This window comes from Pungitius pungitius, chromosome 17 (genome assembly GCF_949316345.1).
Source record: "Pungitius pungitius chromosome 17, fPunPun2.1, whole genome shotgun sequence".
Classification (NCBI taxonomy): Eukaryota; Metazoa; Chordata; class Actinopteri; order Perciformes; family Gasterosteidae; genus Pungitius; species Pungitius pungitius.
This window is the reverse complement of record NC_084916.1, coordinates 3144462-3162634: the sequence shown is the minus strand read 5'-3', so window position 1 is coordinate 3162634 and position 18173 is coordinate 3144462. Positions and strand designations below refer to the sequence as shown.

General features: G+C 49.3%; 1 protein-coding gene across 20 annotated transcripts in view; it reads right to left on the bottom strand.

The window, feature by feature from the left end:
- macf1a (microtubule actin crosslinking factor 1a) overlaps positions 1-18173 on the bottom strand; it is a 152924-nt gene that overhangs the window by 50372 nt on the left and 84379 nt on the right. For 19 of the 20 annotated variants that reach the window (XM_062558576.1, XM_062558577.1, XM_062558578.1 and 16 more), the window contains 21 exons: positions 10566-16334; positions 10317-10472; positions 9921-10136; positions 9653-9817; positions 9287-9574; positions 8363-8512; positions 7962-8195; positions 7695-7874; positions 7443-7616; positions 7097-7264; positions 6346-6537; positions 6085-6258; positions 5781-5904; positions 5446-5645; positions 5035-5352; positions 4340-4506; positions 2411-2567; positions 2182-2293; positions 1364-1423; positions 861-1099; positions 214-343 (listed from right to left, as the gene is read on the bottom strand). In XM_062558576.1, the coding sequence (XP_062414560.1) occupies positions 214-343; positions 861-1099; positions 1364-1423; positions 2182-2293; positions 2411-2567; positions 4340-4506; positions 5035-5352; positions 5446-5645; positions 5781-5904; positions 6085-6258; positions 6346-6537; positions 7097-7264; positions 7443-7616; positions 7695-7874; positions 7962-8195; positions 8363-8512; positions 9287-9574; positions 9653-9817; positions 9921-10136; positions 10317-10472; positions 10566-16334 (9373 nt within the window). The remainder of the gene's footprint in view (positions 1-213; positions 344-860; positions 1100-1363; positions 1424-2181; positions 2294-2410; positions 2568-4339; positions 4507-5034; positions 5353-5445; positions 5646-5780; positions 5905-6084; positions 6259-6345; positions 6538-7096; positions 7265-7442; positions 7617-7694; positions 7875-7961; positions 8196-8362; positions 8513-9286; positions 9575-9652; positions 9818-9920; positions 10137-10316; positions 10473-10565; positions 16335-18173) is intronic. The other variant, XM_062558582.1, reaches the window with a different exon arrangement.

Below are 18173 nucleotides of genomic sequence, written 5' to 3'. Positions count from 1 at the left end.
TGAGTCACAACTGGTCCATGTTGCGACTATGGTCCTGATACACAACAGGATTGCCACCTGGCTACAGTTTAAGTTCTGCACAGTACTTTCATTTACCCTCAGTGAAGTATTCCTTTTCGGATCAGACCGGGCTGTAATTTTCCAGTCTCTTGCAAATTGTTGTCACAGAATCCTGCCATGTCATTCTTTCTCTCTGTTATCTGCAGTACGTACCAATCTCTTGCAGCTGCTGCCTCCAGGTGTCGGCCTCAGGTGAGTCGGGATTGTCAGCAATCAGCTTCCTCAGCGTGCTCTTCAGCGCCTCCACGTGGCCAGAGTGCTCGGCCAGCTGTGAAAGCAGCGCCTTAAGGAGAAAGCCAGAAGGACCATGACGTGAACTTAAAACAACTTAAATAGACCCCAACAAGTCAAGCACCATGTGGCCGGGGACTCTAATCAAGAAATGACCAGTCCAGCCAGTTGAATTTCTTTGGAAGCAAGAATCATTTTTGCGTGATCAAGAAGTTTGGACAACCTGTGATTAGTTTTATGGCCAAGGTAGAACAAGGCCCATGCACCTGTCCTATCCAATCACAGGAAAAACATCCTGTCCATTGGTCCATTGGAATGAAACATTCAGGGTATTTTCCAAAACCAAAGCCATTTTGAGCCGTTAATTGCAGCGCCACCATGTGGTCAAATAGAGTCCTATTTTCTGGGAAACGTGTTCCTTTTACTGGGTTTCACATTCCCAGCTTGTTCCAGCTCACTGGGATTTGAGCTACAGAACCCAACCGAGGTTTGAGCAAGGGTCAGGTGAGCACGATACAAACTGAAAGGGGGTCATAACACATGCCCTGTAGATGGAGCCGCTCCACTACCTTGTTCTCCAGGGCCTGGGCGCGTACCGCCTCGGGCTTGGAGGGGGAGGCGGCCTGCCCCTGCTTCAGGCTGTGCTCTCTGTCGGTCAGCCAGCTCTTGAGCTCGTCGGCGCCCTGCCTGGCCTTCTGCCGCTGCTCCAGCGAGGTCGCCTGGCGACCGAGGCGCTCCTTCAGCTCGCCGCCCAGCGTCTCGTATCGACCGTTCACATCGGACACAGCTAGCTGGAGCTCCGTCAGGTCTGAGGGCACAGGGGGAGAAAGGAGAAGAACTGCTGGGTGTATTGCAAAATGGGGGAAAGATTAAAAACAGATAAGTAAAGCAAGTTAATATAAGTCTAAACAAGTAAAGACAGATGTTTTGCACAGACCGACGGCTGACAGACGGGACAGTATGGAATACTGGAATCAATCCCTCAAAGCGACCTGGAGAAGGATCCATAGATGCTCCTTCTCAGGAGCCAATGAGCAAGTAGAGAAAGGAGACAGCTAGAGGGGGAGCTCACCTTTGCAGGTGTGAATGCCATTGACACTGCTGGGACCTGAGCCATTGATGTGAGGAGCACCTGGGAGAAAGACACACACCGGACTGAGACAGAGGCACCACAACATGCACGAGCACGAGCAACTAATCGCACACATGGCAGGCCCGAGGAAAGACGCAATGCAACTTGTGTTTGACCTCGATAGCTAGAACGTCCCGTTAGGGACTTGGTAGGAACAAAAATCAGAATAAAAAGAAACGACCAGGTCAAAGGTCACACAATTGGGAGAAAATAAATGGGGATACTCTCAGAAATCGGAAATGTACAAAAAAAATATGAAAATATTTATTCTGGGATTAAATTGATCAATTTTCTCATAAAATGTCCTCCGGTTACATGATTCAAACGACTATCTAAAGTGCTGACGTACACAGCAGCAAGCTTTGTCTACTCACACATGCTTCAGAGCTCAGAGGGACGAAGTGGCACAAAAAAAAGCCACGGCAGCATGAAGGATGTATACCCAGTGTTTGTACAACGGAGACAATATATGAATGGATACCTGTAGTCTTTACACAACACAAACATTTTATGAATGTATCAAGGAGGAGCACGAGTGCTTGATCAATTTGTTTATTGTGAAATGCGACTCTTCACTAAAGATATTTCCTACTGCCTGCCACAAGTTTTTTTCTGTGTTGCTTGCGTGTCAAATCGCGTAACAACCACTTTATCCCGTGATCCCACATCATCTTCAAACCGCCAATCACTTCAAAAAAGTCTCTGAGGAATACAAGCTGTTTACACTGAGGACGGATGTGTTCTGCCGAGTCTCTTACCGGTTTTGGTCTGAGGCGCTGTGACGTCGATGATGAGGGACTCCAGCTCGGAGCCCGTCTTATTCAGCTCCTGGACCCTTGATCTCTGAGACTCCCAGTCACTCAACAAGTCCTGCATGTAAAAGAAATGCTGACTTGTGGCGCTCTGAGAGCACATTTTACAGTCCCTGAATCCAAACAGTGAGTTTCTAACATCTGCCTGGTGCAAAGTTTTGGGGTCAAGACGTACCGTGAGCTGCTGGACTCTCCTCTGCAGGCCCTCCGTGTTGAGGCTGGCCTCTTTGGGGGGCAGCTGGTCCTGCGCCGTCTGAAGCCACCTGGAGAGGGAGCCGGAGAGGCCGCGGAACTGCACCAGCTGCTGCTCGCAGGCCTGGATCGCAGCGAACCTGCGCGAGGACAGCCCGAGGAAGAGGAGGGTGTGAGGAAGAGAGGAGGAGGTGCATGAGGAGGGGACAGAGATGAGGTGTGGGGGGGGGGGGGGGGGGGGACAGAAAACTGTGCCTAAATCACATTTTTATGTTTCCCATTTAAATAAAAGCAATTGTTTTGTCCCTCTCATATTCTTTGACAGCATATTCTCAAAAGAAAGTAATGACAGTAAGTACTGGCAGGGATGACATAAGGTCCACTATGGGCAACCTCGACCTCCCATCTCGAGCCCACGGCTGCAATAGTGCCGACTGCCCGTTGTTGAGCCCCCACCTTGGCACGAAACAGAGGTTCACTTTTGGACACGTGCTGCTACAGGACAAAAAAAAACCCTGTCCTTGTTGGCACAAACAACTGTTGCATCACAGACCCTCAACAGCTCCCAGGATCCCCGCGACAACAAAGGTAATATACTGTATTGTTTAACAAGCGATTGTGTTTGGTTATGAACTGCAGAGCTCAATTCTGTGGTATAACGTGTTATTGGGCACATGTTCTTTTTTTCCTCCTCTTCTTTTAACACTGACTAACCAATTAATCTGAGTTTAAATAGCATTGATCTGATTATTATTGTTGGCAGTTAATAAAGTCAATAGTTTAATACTTTAAGGGGCCGTTTTCTGTGATTTCTCTGTGCATGTGTTGTGATGAGGCTGGAAACAGAGTGCAAGTGTATAAACTAAAACCTTCATTGAGTGAATAAGAATTCTGAAACTTGATTTATAGGTTTGTTGTTATTCCCTTTTTTGGGTGCTGCCACGTTTAGACATTTAGTGAATAATCTTAGTGATTATTAACAATGCTATTGATGTGAATGATTTAGTTTCACACTATTAACCCTACATGCTCGGACACGTCCTCCGTCTGACTCGAGGTGTATCATTATCAAGCTGCTATTTTGTCCCCCCCCCCCTTGAGAACCGTTTATAGAAGAACAATGAGCGTCGTCTATACAGCAGCCAACTGCTGCGGAGCATCAGTCAGCACAGCAAATAATCCCCTTCATCAAGCACATATTCAAACATGCCCTTAAAACCACGGCCATTTATAAAAACAACTGGCTCACTAAACTCAAGTATGTTCTAATGAACTGCACCAGACTGCTGGTAAAGTCACCGCAAATCACTTCAAAGAAGGGCCTCAAGTGAGGCTGCTCCCTGAAACCACGTCAAACAGGGTCGGCATAGCAACTGCTGCTCCAGGAAGGTCACAAATTTAGAAAAGACCTTTAGGAAATGCCAGCGGCTCAGCCTGTTCTACAGAGCGCAGTCCTATTATATCTATTCAAAATGTTCTTTTCTGTCTCTAGGACGCATCTGGTTTGGTGTGAGTCAAACTGGAAGTGACCCATGTCACGCTTCAACATCAAAAGCACCAGTTACGTATGTAACTACGGTTCTATGAATCCTGGTTCCTCAGTAAGGATGAAAGAACTAAAGAACTAAACAATTAACACTCTAAAAGCTATTTGGTGCCCCCCTGTGTCTGTCATGGTACACTGCAAAATGTATGAAAAATGAATTAAAAAGCTTCAGCCTAAAGAGTTAAAAGATAATCATTCCCATTACTCCCATTTACCCTTAATCATTAATCAATAACATAATATGAGTTTATGCTGAAGTAAAGCAACCATTTTGAACACCAGCACATTAATTTGCATTAAAAAGAAGGACAAAACTGTACTCCGCTAAATTAAAAGTCTTAAAATGAAGGCTGCATGGAGAATCACCTTTTGTTGACATTGCCTTCCAGCTGGGTGAACTCATCAGACACGCCTTTGACGTTATCCAGCAAGGTTCGAGTGTTGTTGAAAGCTTTCGATTGGCTGAGCTCGGTGCCGAGGTTGCAGAAGGACGTGAGCTGACCGGCTTCCTGCTCCAGCTCGGACCTGACCTCCTGCCAAAGGACCAAAGGGTTGAATACAAGTAGCCCACTGATGCCCTGAATAAGAGGTCTTAGAAGCTTAAAATTACTAAACTCGGGTGAGACTCTACTGTAGCTGTGGTTCTCAACTGGTCTGGCTGCTGGTCCCACCATCACCACTTAAGGACAAGTCACAAACCGAGAGAGGGGGCTAATCTGAGGCCATGCTCAATGTGCAGTGTGGGGTGGAAGGAGGCTTTTTACTGCTCTCGCTCATCACGGTGCTGCACCACAACTGGAACAGGCCTACTTCCACATATACTTTTTGTTTTTTTTAAACGTCCATTCAAAAATCTTTTTACAATAGTTATTAAATAAATAATGTGTATAGTGTTTATTCAGAAGGCTATTGAATTTATCCTAAAACCCCTGAGAGCCAAAAACCTTCATCACGCTGTAAACCAATCCCCAGACCCTCGACCCACTAAATACACGTCCCCACCAGTTGAGAACCACCGCTGTTGAGGACCCTCTATAAAACAGTTTGACCCCCCCGCTGACCTCGATGGTCTGTCTGTAGTCGTCCACGCTGCGGTCCGGCTGGCCCGCCGGGCTCAGCGCCTTATGGCGGCTCTGGGCGAAGGCCCGGAGGTCGGCCCCCAGCCGCTCGTAGCCCTCCAGCCTGGGCAGCAGCCCTTTGAGCTCAGCCTCCCTCTCGCCCTGCGTCGCCTGTGCCGCGGCGTAGCGCTCACTCAGATCGTCCAGAGCGCCCTGGAGGCCCGAGGCCGTGGAGGCGTCAGAGCTCTGGAGAAGTTTGGAAATGGACTCTCGCGTGGCCTCCACGCTGCCCTGACGGGACAGCAGCTCCTGGCGAAGTTTCTGGGGAAAGGGGAGGAGACGTGGAAGGAAACCTCCAGTGAATATCTTGACTCCTAGATGTGACCTGCAGCGCTGCCTCTGGCTCACTCCTACCTGGTTCTGTGTCAGGGCGTCTTGCACGGCCTGTGCGGTGGGTTCGACCGGCCCGGGATTCAGAACCAGTTTCTCCAGCCAGCTCAGCAGACCCTTCAGGCCCTCTTGGACGCTGACGGACTGAGCCACAGCCGTCTGCAGCTGCTCGGCCCGTTCTGACACCGACGCAGAGAGGGAGCCGAACCTCTTCTCCAAACCATCTGAAAAGGAGAATGGAGCAAGTGACGAATGTTACTTTTTCTTCCCGCCTTCAAATTGAATCCTATTCAAAGGCAGTTGTCCGGGGCTAAGACAGATGGAGGTGGGGGGGGGGGGGGGGGGGGGGCGTTATATACCTGCAGCACAGAGGATGTCAACAGCTTTCAGGGAAGGAGACTCGTCTGTGCTGACCAGATCTCGTCCTGCTCTCTTCACCTTCTCCAGTTGCACCGAGCGCTCAGCCAGCTCATCCTGCAGCAGCTGAGCACGTGTGACCCATTCCACAGTGAAAGAAAGACCAGCCTTTAGCGTTAAACTTGACGTATTATTTATTCAGTATTTTCCATCCTCTCAAAGCCTTCTTCCTTCACCCTGTGTTTGGTCTGCGATAGTGTGTGTGTGTGTGTGTGTATGTGTGGGTCTGTGGGATCTGTGCTTCACCTGTACTTGGCGTAGTGTGTCCTGCAGGTTCTGGGAGTCCGTCTCCCCGCTGGGCTTGGCTTTGCTTTGGTTCTGTTCCTGAGCGCTCAGCCAAGAGTGGACGGAGACGACCTCATCCTGGTACTGCTGGTACCGCTCCAACAGGCCGGACAAACGGCCCCCCAACTCTGTTGACTGCACGCACCCACAGAGCGTTTCAATGCGTGTGTGTGTGCATTTAAGACGGACATGCCAGGAGTAAGTGAGTCCGGAATCCCTCACCTTGGTGTGTAGCGCTGTGTAGCGGTGATTGGCGTCCTGCAGCTTGTCAGTCACCAGCTGCTTGGTGCTGTCCAGGGCCGGGTCCGAACTGCCGACTTGCTCCAGAGCTCCTTGTAGGGAGTCCAGAACCTTCTGACCCGAGATGGAAACAAAGCGCAGGTCCGCCTTGTGGCAAATCACATCCTCAGCCAGCTGGAAATACAGACATGTTTACAGGTCAGTTGGGCAAAATGTCATCTGCAAACAAAGAATAATCTGGGAAAAGATATAAAACACTCAAAGGGTTTTAAAAGAGGGACACCGATCCCTAACTTCAGTGGAGTTTCTCAGGGGCTCCCAGACGAGAGAGGGAATGTGAGGTTGTCAATCAGGGCATGTCAGCGTGTCATGGATGCTCGGATGCAAAGTCATCCGTCCATGTTTGCCATTTGCCGACTTGCGGTTAAACCTGCCCCTACTGGCAAGGAGGGTGTCAGCACCGTCACTGCAGCTTGTGCTTTTAGCACCGTTAGATTCTCGGCTGTCGCTGTGCTGAGAGCACTCAGGAGGGAATGGATAATATTCATTGCACCTTCACAGTCTTCAGAGAGGTTACATAGGATTCTAGAACGATGCTGCTATTCAGCGCTTTTTCCTGGGTGGAAATATTGATATTGCTCTATTCATGTTGCTGCCATACACACAGTTTGTTTGAAATATAATAAAAGCTGAATGAATAAACTTAAACCATTTCTGTTAGTAACACGTGTACCTTTCTGTGCTCCTCCAGTCTGCTCTTCAGTCCCTGTGCATCGGTTTCTCCTTCCGCCAGGGAAAGTAGTTCCTGTTCATTTTGTTCCAACCAGGCACCTAAACTTCCATTTTCTTGGAGGAACTTCATCAGCTCATCCTTCAGAGACTCAGACTTCCTGAGACGGTCCTAGAAGAAAAAGTCACAAGAGTAGAAGTCAGGCAGCTGTAAGAAAACACCAAGCGTGCCTCACTGGTGTCCAAAGAGTTGCAATGACATGAAGCTCCATATCTCACAGATCAGCACATGAAGCAGGTCAGGGGACCTTGCTGCAGACTTAACACACATCTGTACGTCTCTTGAGTACCTGGCAGCTCTGCAGCCGGTCCTGGTGCTGGGCCTGCAGCTGGTCCAGGGCGGCCCGGAGACGCTGTTTCTCTTCAGGAGGCACAGTGGAGTCCGGCTGGTCCAGAAGGCAGCGGGTTGACTGTGCGATCTGATGCAGCTGGGCCTGCTGAGACAGGAGCTGCTGAAGCTCCGCCTGGAGGAGAGGTCCGACGGTCAGGGATCTTTGTAACGTTTTGGAGGCATTTTAAAGTCAGAAGTGGAGGTCCCAAACCTGAAGCGTCTCTGTGTGGGACATCACAGCGCCCTCTGGTTGAGAGAAGGTCGCGGCGGTGACATCTTGGGTCACTCCGGATCCAAGGCCTTTCTCGCCTGGTGGGTTGATGGAGGACAGCTCGTTGAGCAGAGAGTCTATCTGGCCTTTGGTCTCCTGGAGATCCTCTTCAGCCTTCGCCTGGAGGGAAGGGGAGAAAAAGGGTGGGTCCAAAACAAGCTAAATGTAAACAAGAAGAAGTCTCTGAACAGACTATCCGCTGCTCACCCTTTGAGTGTTCTGCTGCACGGTGGTATTGATGGCAGTGTCCACCTCGGACAGCGACGTGGTGGCCGAATCTTTCAGGGCGCTATACTGCTCCTTTAGCCTCGTCAACGCAACCTGGAGGCTGTGCCGCTCCTCTGGGCTCAGATTCTCTCCCCGGGCGGCCAGCAGCTCTTCCACGGAGCGGATGGTCTGGGTGATGCCCTCCTCTTTGGTCTGGAGGTCCTTCTGAGCTTCCTGGATATCCAGTCAGAATGTGTTTGTTAAAAAAAGTTAACTGAGAAGGCGAATAAATGGAGTGAGACAGAAGTTGATTATTAAGTAAAGAGAACGTGTACCACGCATGAACATACAGTATAACTATGCAAAGCCATGTAGGTCTTTAGATTCGAAACTTTTCCAACCTTTAGTCTTTTTTGCTTCTCCTGCAAGGTGTTCACGTCACATGACTCCGCTCCACCTTTCTGACTGGCCAGTAGGCTAGCCGCTCCAGCTAACCACGCGGTGAGGCCTTCCAGCTTCTGAGAGCAGTCAGCTTTCTGCTGTTGAACCACCTGGGGCGAAGTGAGCAAGTAGAGGAGATAGACCCACAAACAGAGAACATGTGAGGAAAACTGTTGCTGCCATTAGTCCACCATAAGCCCCAGAACAGGAACAGGCTTTTACATTCTGCTGCATTTCTTTTTACATTTCCCCCTGAACTGAATTATTGTGTTGTGCACACTTAGCCAAGCTTTGAGCAGTTTGTGTCCAGAGTTCACGCTCACACACAGACACACAAAGCATCTTCAACGACAACAGAGACAACAAACGACGCAGAGAAATCAAACAAATACACGTTTATTGGCCGTTTTTCCTCTCTCCTCTCTTCATTCGAGTGAGACAAGAGGAAAAACAGCAAAGCGCCGTAGCCAGCGAGGCCTTTTCTGCTATCAGATCTCTGGCCTTTGTTACCGCCGTAACACAAGCGATTTCCCTCAGTGGCAATCTGGAACAGCAAGGCAAACAGGTTAATAAAACACACGTTATGGAGACATGCCGAGTAGCAAAGAAGGATGATGAGAATAGGTTTGATGTGATGTCTGATGAGGGTGCATGTTAAGTGGAGGTTAGCTTGTTTATATCAGGCTTTTATAGTTTCTAGAGTGATACGAGTTGTTTTTATAGAACGTGAGTACTGTGCTCTTGAGTAAGAAAGCAGGGCAATAGTTTACAGCATGACATATGAAGCTCTGACATACAGCCCAGTCAAGCTGACTGAATTTAAAATGGACTAGGGGGAAACAGCGCCGGCTTTCAAACCAATCGCACCCCGTCTTTTTCCAAACCTCTCTCTCCCTCGCTCTCCGCCTTTCTCTCTCCTGCTCGTCTTCTTTGACTCTCTCCCTGCGCTGCCGCTCCTCCTCCCTGGCCCTCTGGGCGGACAGGGCGTCGGCCCAGGCCTGGGCTTGTCCGAACGCCAGGTGGAAGGCCCTCTGGAGCTGCTGGAGCTGCCCCAGGAGCCGGCGGCTCTGCTCGGGGGCCATGTCCTGGGCTCGCTCCGAGACGAACACCTGGATGTCGAAGGCCACGCCGTCGACCTCCCCGGAGCGAGCCGTCAGGGCGGACTGGAGCTCCTGAAAGAGGCACCTGCGTTATTCCTCCATTGCTCTACGGGTGGTGCAGAGAGGAGAACGGAGCCACGGGCAACCTGCCTTGCAGAGATTCAGCTCCTGTGTGAGCTGATCGCAATGGTCGTCTCTCTCTGCCTCCTCCATTTTTTCCATTCCTCCGTTCATCTGGGCTTCCGTCCCCCGCAACCAGGAGAGCAGACTCTCCACCTGCCCCCCCAGCGACTTCTGCTCAGCTGTTACTGCCTCCTAAGAGAAATGGCGCAATGATTCAATTCAAAAGAGGAGGCGGAACCAAGGAATTCTTCTGAAGCAAAAAAGTGGTTCGAAGCGGTTTTCCTGCTCCTTTTACCTTATACGAGTCTCGATGGTCTCGTAGACTCTGCAGAATGCCTTGGGAAAGTGCCGTGGCAGCCTCGTAGCCTCGAGCCAAGCCCCGCCCGTCCTTCTCCACGGCCAACAGGAGCTGCGGAGGAACGTCTTTGGGGGGGGGCTTCAATAGCTCCTCTGCGGCCTCCACCTCCTCAGTGACCACGGGCTGCAAGTCGCGCAGCTCCAGGTCCAGAGTCTGAGAGACAGATTAAGGAAACAAAAGTTTTCTTGATGCGCTGGAAAGAGACTAATCCGCTAATCGGCTTTGTTTCGGTCTCACTCTGGGAACCGAGTGCCACGACCGAACCTGAGACCTAATTCCACGGCCAACACAGGTGCACGAGCAGCATATGCATATGCCAATCAGGTAAATCACCTCGGTCTGTCGGATGATGTCCTCCAGGGCGATGAGGCTGCGGCCCACGGACTGCTGTTGCTGCTGTTTGAGTCGGACCTCCACGTGTCGGACCATAGAGAGCAGGGCCACGAGTCGCTGGTCGTGCTCCAGGCACTCCTGGCGCATCAAAGACGACTTTGGAAACAAACGCGGGACAGGCGATAAAACATAACGGTAGGCAGAAGACGCGTCTCTCTAGGTCTGACAAACGATGGGCTGACTTCTTACCTTGCCGGTGGAGGCGGTCCGCTCTTTGTTCGGCGCCGATTGTCGACCCTCTCTCGCGGCGTCTTCTCCGTCGCCCCAACTCTCAGACGCTGTATCAGACTCGGCGGCTCCTGGCGAGTCACACTCGGTTAAGGAGTCTTCTGAGAGCGCTGATTTGGCCGACGCGAGGCGCTGCTGGTCTTTTGATTGGGAAACACGGGGGCAATCAGCTTGGGCGGGTCGGGGCCTTTTCTTCTTTCTACCCGTCCCCTCCGTTTTATCCGGTTGAGCTGTGGGTTGGATGGCTAGCTTGCACGGGACGGCCTCGTGACAGAAGGCAGTCGGTGATTCTTCGATCCCAACAGACGTACCGGCTGCAGGTTGGGCGCGTTCCTCCGTGCGAGAATGGACTTCATCTGATTGACGTAAATATGGAAGACTCTGCCGGCTGCTCTCACCTCCGTCAACATGAATTAAAACGGCCTCTCCTTCAACGGCTGAAGGTCTCTCGATGCGGCTGGCTGGCTGTGTGTCCATCTGCTGCTCCTTAGTGGAAGTTTCCAAATCTGGTTTTGGTACTGCACATTTTGTGTCGGAATCCACTTTTTCTGTTGTTACCTCCTCCGTATCAGGTTTGCTTTTGTCAGTCACTTTTAGACTCGTACCCTTCTTTTTCTTCTTTCTCGGTCTACTTTGGTCGCTTTCTTCAGGCTGGACTGACGGAGCCATTTCAACGTCTTCCTTTCCAAAGCTTCGGTTCTTTTCTTTCTCGTTTGAAGACACCTGGGTCTCCGTGTCCTCCTTGAGGGCCTCACCTACTTTAACCCCTGCTATGGTCATTTTGTCTTCCTTACACTCTTCCTGTGACCCACTTGGTCTCGTTATATTATCATCATAACTGTCCCCTCCCTCAGCCTTAGCCAGCAGAGGTTGTGTCCTTGCGGTCTTGCCTTGTCTCTCCTTTCGCAGTGCTTGCAGCTCCTCGGCAGCCTGCTTCTCACTCACACCTTTTTCAAACACCTTCTTAAGAATGCTCTCTTTGGCTTTCAGTATCAGGGCGGCTTTCTCGTCGTTTGGTAGAGCAGATTTTGGAGGGAATTCTTGCTCTTCTCTTTTTGTGAGCTCCTGACTGCATTCCTGAGCCTTCTCCTCGCCGTGCTCCTTCTGTTCCTCCTTTTTCATCTCCTCTTTCATATCACGGAATTCTGTATCCTTCAAGGCAATTTGTATTGCATCTTTCTCTGGCTCGGTGGCATGCTCTGTCAATTCAATGGATGGAACTGCTTCGTGTTCCTGTTTTACTAAATTATTTTGAGCCTCACCTTCTCTGTCATTCTCTGCTTCACGTTCTCCTTGGAGATGAACCGGGGATTTCTGTGGTTTGTCCTGTGATGCAATGACATCGATGGCCTCAGGCTTCCCTTCAATATTTGCATCAGCCTGATCAATTTGAGATGAAGGCTGGTGCTTTTCTGTCTCTGGCCCTTTGTGTTTTCCGTTCCTTTTATTCTTCCTTTTCTTCTTGCTTTTGCTTTCCGTCTCCATGGGTGGAGAAGTCAACGACTCCGGGTCTTTGCTAGGCTTGGTCTTAATCTCTACAGGCTCATCTCCCTCCATCGTATTGACCTTCTTGTCTTCAACATCCTTGCTTTGCGCTGCTAGGTCCTCTTCAATGCCATCTTTTCCATCTCGGTCATCTCTAAACTCTGCCCCCACAAAGCCTGCCTGGTTTCCATCTTCAGAATCATAATGAACCACTGACTTACTCTCATCACTCCATCTACACTCCTTTTCCCCAATCTCCACATGTTCCTCAGCCAACCTTATGGCAGCAGCTTCTATTCCAACCTCTCCCTGTAAATCTCTGTCTGCATCACCGACATCATCTCTGAAAAGGTTCCCCTCTCTTTTGTCTTCAGTCTCCCTCACAACCACTTGCAGCCTCTCATTGGGCTTTTGCTTATGGGGAGGCTCTGACTTATGGATGTCTGTCTGTGGAACAATCTGCTCAATAGCTTCTTGAACTCTTTTCTCAACACTAGTAACAAATTCACACAGGAGGTCTAGGGATTGGTCACGCTCAATTGCAGGCATATCTTCCGCTGACACAATTGTTTCCCCTTTTCTAGTCATTTCTATAGCTGTCAATGTATTTCCTTCATCCAATGGAATTCCTAATCCTTTCTTTACAAGTGGACTTCCTGGACGTATCTCAGGGTTTGCGTCTGACCGGTTTGCTGGAGTGGTTGGGCTCGACACTGACATTTCAACAGCCGGGCTGTATGTGCCAATAGCTGCGGCGACAGCGGAAGCGCTACCTTCACGCCCCTCAATTTCCACACAAGCCAATTTCTCCTGAATCTCTGAAGCCAAGTCACTGGACATCAGTTTTTTTGCAACTGCATCCTCGAGATTAGAGACTCGATGTCCAGTGGCGGGATCAACTAAGCCTCCTTTCAAAAACTGGTTGCTGGCCATCACCCTGGCCATGTTGTCTTCAACTAACCCTCTTTCACAGGCTTCGGGTAGCGGGAGCCTTTCTCCAGTGCTGATGTCAATGATCCCTCCACTGTCTGCCTGGCTTTGGAGGATCCTCAATGCTGCAACCGGGTCAACTTGCTTTGATGCCACTGCCTCAGGAAGGGTCAACATGGTTCTTGTGTGACCATCCCAAACACCTCTGAAGGGTTTCACCTCCAAGAAGCGTTTGCCTGTCGCAATATCTATCTTTCCCCTGTTAACAAGATCAGAATAAGGCACAATGCGTGCGCTTTCAGGGTCGAGCACTCCTGTTACAGTTGAAGACGCCATGGCGTCTCCGGCAATAGTCTCATCCAGAAGACCCCTAGCAACCGCCTGTGTTAAGGTCAGCTTACAGCCAGAGTCGGGGTCCAAAATAGCTCCTGTCGATGCCTGGAGAACAACAGCTTCTGGATGAGATGAAGAGCTGATTTTTCCTTGGTAGACCCACTCTAGTTCTTCCAGCCCGGGCGCAGTGGATCGATCCACCAGTCCTCTATCGACAGCCTCAGGAACTGACAGCCTCACCCCGGAGGCGTGATGTATTATACCACCCTCAGCCACTTGTCGAGCCAACACTCGATACGCCTCTTCGGATCTAATTAACCCTTTCTGAATAGCTTCCTCCAGAGGAACTGGAGACTTGGACTCTGGGTCAATAACACCTTCCATTTGTAGCTGTAAACTGGCCTTAGTGAGGGCTGTTGCTAAATCTGTATCCTTACCTTTGCAGGCCTTCTCTAGTGCCACCAATTCTTCCCTTTGATCCTCCTCAATCAGTCCCAGGTTTGCTGCGAGTGTGACAGAGACTTTCTTATCTCTACCTAGGTCAACAATGCCCCCAGAAGCCACCTGGGCTTCCAGAAGTCGAGCAGCGGTGTTGGGGTCAATCAAACCTGCCTGAGCAGCCTGCCTCACGCCGCAGATCTGTTTTTTCTCTGCATCTACAACCCCTGCCAACGTTTTATCTGCCCTGAGAACACTCCACATTAGATCTTCATCAAGTAAACCCCCCTGCACAACATCCGACATGCTGAGTGACTCCCCGCTGCTTGCATCCAGGAATCCTCCAAACAGACCAGTCTGAGCCATCAATTTAACTGCTGTGTGGCCTGGGATGACCCCTTGGGCCACTGCCTCATCTGGGAGCAACTTTTCCCCTTCCTCTGTCAACAGACCTCCTCGTTTGAGCTCTCTGACTAACTTTGCTATTTCAGGATCCTCCCCTTCCTCTTCCGCTCCTGAATCACAGATATCAGTATGAAGGATTGCATGCTGGGAGTCGGGCTCTGTTTTAAGCATTTGTTGTTTGGTTTGTTTGTTTGATTTAGCATCTTCAGTCACATTTGGGGATCTCAGTGCTTTGGAATTGGGAGTTTTTGTTTCTTCTGATGTGATTGTACTAATAGCCTCCTGGTGGCCACCATCATGCCTCGGTTTGAATTGAGTTGCTACCAGCTCATTTGGCCCTTCAACATTTTTAGCTGTAGCCATTAAACTTTCATGGTTGGATGTTTCTTCTACTTTTTCTTTAACATATTTCTCCACAGCAAGTTCATTGATAGCTTCAAAGGCTAAATCCCCATCTGTAGTTACTGATGATTTGTGCACCAGGTTCTTCTCACTTTCTCGGTCATACCTTTCTCCTACACTACCTATACTATTCCTCTTAAGTTCTTTATTTGGTGTGATGTCAGAACGTTCTTTTTCAACCTTAGTTTGTGTTTCACGTAATGCTAAATCTGCCAAACTAAATTCGCTCACCCCTCGACGCTCTCCCTGTTCATCTCTGCTTTCTGGCTCAACTTGACTTTTAGAGGCTTCAGCAATCAGTTGTGTAGCTCTGACCAACTCCACCAACTCAGAGTCGAGCAGCACTAATCTTTTTCCGGAGTGAGCATCCACATAGCTGTGAGTCATGAGGTGAAAGAGCAGCTTGTGCTTTGCTTGCTCTTCTGGATCGATCCCACATGTTGGTGTTGCATCCCAAACAGGGCCTGCAGAAGACGATGAATGCAATGGAGAGGATGGAGGTGGAGAAGAGCTGGCTGAACCCCAGCTTAAGCGCTTGAGAGATGGGGTTACTGACTGGTTCATGCGGGAAAGAACATCTGGGATGTGGGTGCTCTTGAGAAAACTGACAGCACTGGGCTCAAGGGCCTCTTCAGCAGCCTGGTTTAGGGACAGCACCTGGAGGGTTTCCGGGTTATACAAAGCCCCGATGGCATGTCGCTGCCTCAGAATGTTCCTTGAAAGCTCCCCTGAGATGGATCCCTGCTGAAGAGCCTCGACAAAGGGCAGCAGTTCTCCAGATTCAGGCCACAGTAATCCCATGAAAGCCCCAAGAGACTCAAGCACCAACAGAGCCAAACGAGGAGAGAGAAGATCCCTGCATATACTCTGTTCCAGATCCAGGCGTTCTCCACTGACTGGGTCCAGAATTCCCCCATTTTGGAGCTGTCGGGCTAAGATGGCGCAGGCTAGATCCTGGTCCATAAGCCCATGACGAACCGCCTCATCGACTGTCAACCGGTGGCCCGACCGCGGGTCAGCGATACCACCAGCAAAGAGCTGAGCCTCCAGGAGTCGTACAGTGACTTTGCGATCAATCAGACCTTCCTGGACTGCGCGGAATATGCCAACTTTTCTACCAGACTGGAGGCAGACGGTGCCTCCCGGTTGCTGTTTGACAGGGAGGAGGAGCAGGCCGGAGTCATTGTCGAGGACGCAGCGCTCCAGTAGACCGTGTAGGTTTAATTTTTCCGCCGTGTTGGGATCAATCAGCTCTCTTTGTTGTTGCCTCGCCTGGAGTTTGGTGAAGGCTCCGGGAGGCAAAAGTCTCTTGTCATCGGCTTGCTCCAAACTCATAATTGTTCCCTTTGAGCTCCTCAGGCCTCCAGTGTGCATCTGGAGTTCTAAAATGCGGAGCCCGACCTCTTCTCTGATGAGGCCCAACTCGATTGCTGCAGTTGCTGGCAACACACGTTGTTGTTGGTCATCTGTACACTGGGTATTTTCCACCAAAAGCAGGGCTCTCTCTAGCTCGGAAAGGCACTGTCCAGTGTGCGTGTCAATGAGGCCTTCAGCTAGACCTTGTTCCAGAGACAGATTGAGAGTGGAGTCAGGCTGCAGGAGTCCACCGTTAATGAGCTGGGCCTCCAGTAGCACATAGCAGGTGTCCTGGTCAATAAGACCACGCTGGGCTGCTTTGAACACTGGGAATGTTTCCACTGTTCCCAGGTCAATTACTCCAGCAATGGCAGTTAGGTTCTACAAAGATAAAGAAAACAAAATGTCATTTATTCCATTGAAGAACAACTTAGAAGTGGTATGGTACTTGGAGACAGTAAAATTATCAATTAAACTATACCATCATACTACTTATACTAGTATAGCATTTCATGAGCAGAATTAGAAAAAGAGGAAAACCCAAAACCACATATACAACACATGGGATGTAATTATAAAAACTCATAATTAAATAGTCAACATTTTGGATATCAAAATCAATTCAACATTTACTACTGCAATTCTAAAACAAGCACTAAGCATGCAAGAAAGCAACTAGAAACCAAGAAAGTAGAGAAAAAGACACCAGAAAACAAAGACACACAGGAAGAGGAAGAGGTGGATAGAATGTCTAGTTGAGAGGAAAGAGAGCGAGCGCTACTTACCGTACGGGCTCGTCCCGTGGCACACACACTAATGGACTTATGGCTCGGCAGAGCGAGGCGCAACGGGTGAGAAGCTGGTTGTTAGCATTCAGCATGCCACTCTTAATTGTGACTCCATCACTGCACTGACACTAAATTCTCCTGCTGACCTTACTTAAATAATAAAGGTTTGCCTGGCGCTTCTGTTGCACATTTGTTGCTATATACCATGTTGACATAGGATCGTTATACTCAGACTGAACAGTAAACTGATCTGACTATTTGGTTCGTTTACAAATGTCCTGCTTTATTTTCCGTTTCCCATTCGGATCCTTGGCCCAGAGCTCGGTTGTCACCTCTGGCTGCTGTTAGTGGTTTTCAAGCAAAATGCTGGTTTAAAGTTTCACACATTAATGGTATGCATTAGAACAAACAACAACTGTCATTCACACACTCTGGTGATCTGGACCCAACATGCTCAAATGGTGAAGTGTTTATGCATAGCTGGCCTCTGGTGCACTTACACCTTTTACCCCTAAAAGTAACTTTGTTTTTAAACGTCTTTTCTAAGACACATAAAGGTCCCCTTGGAAAACATAGAACATTCACAGAAGAACCAGCCGTGCTGTGCAGTATCAAAACAAACGTTATAATCACGGATTGCTTTGAAAACCCTAAGATTCTCGCACATTGAATACATTGATTTGATGGATATACCGTATTGTATGTGGCAGAAGAGGAATGACGAAATGAGAGCGGACAGCTCATGTGAAAATGGACTAGTGTACACATACACATAGGGTAAACGTATGTGTGTACAGAGTACAAACTATCTCAATGGAACATGTTTACATTATGCTGTCGCTTTAAGTTACAACTACATGAAGAAAACAAACATGATACTATTCTGTAGCTACAGAGAAGACTACAACGGGAAGGTGAATCTATTCCTTAAATGATTTTTAACGATGGATCAACAGAAAGCGGAGCTACAGATTCTAGCTAACTGCTAGCATGACTGGTGCGGCACCACTAAGGCCATGGATTAACCATGTTAGCAGTTTAGCAGATGCGTTTTCTGATGATGATGATGATGATGATGACAGTGATGGTGAGGATGATGATGATGATGATAACAACTATGAAATGACTGCAGGCTTTTAGTTGGTGGAACACTCCATGCTACGGCCCGGTTCAGACAGTGTCATCCAGTGAATTCTTCTGTGTTACTTTAGAAAACAATACAGTTTTCTATGTTTTCAGATCATCTGGATACACGTCTGAACAGGGTCTGTGACGTTTGTTAAACACTTGTCAATAGTAGTGATGTTGGTCATAAGTCCGTGAATACACATCATGCTGCACGACGCGCTCACACACACACTCTCGCTGGCCCACACGCGCACACACACACACACACACTCAGCTTGCAAGCGTTTTCGGCAATATCACAAAT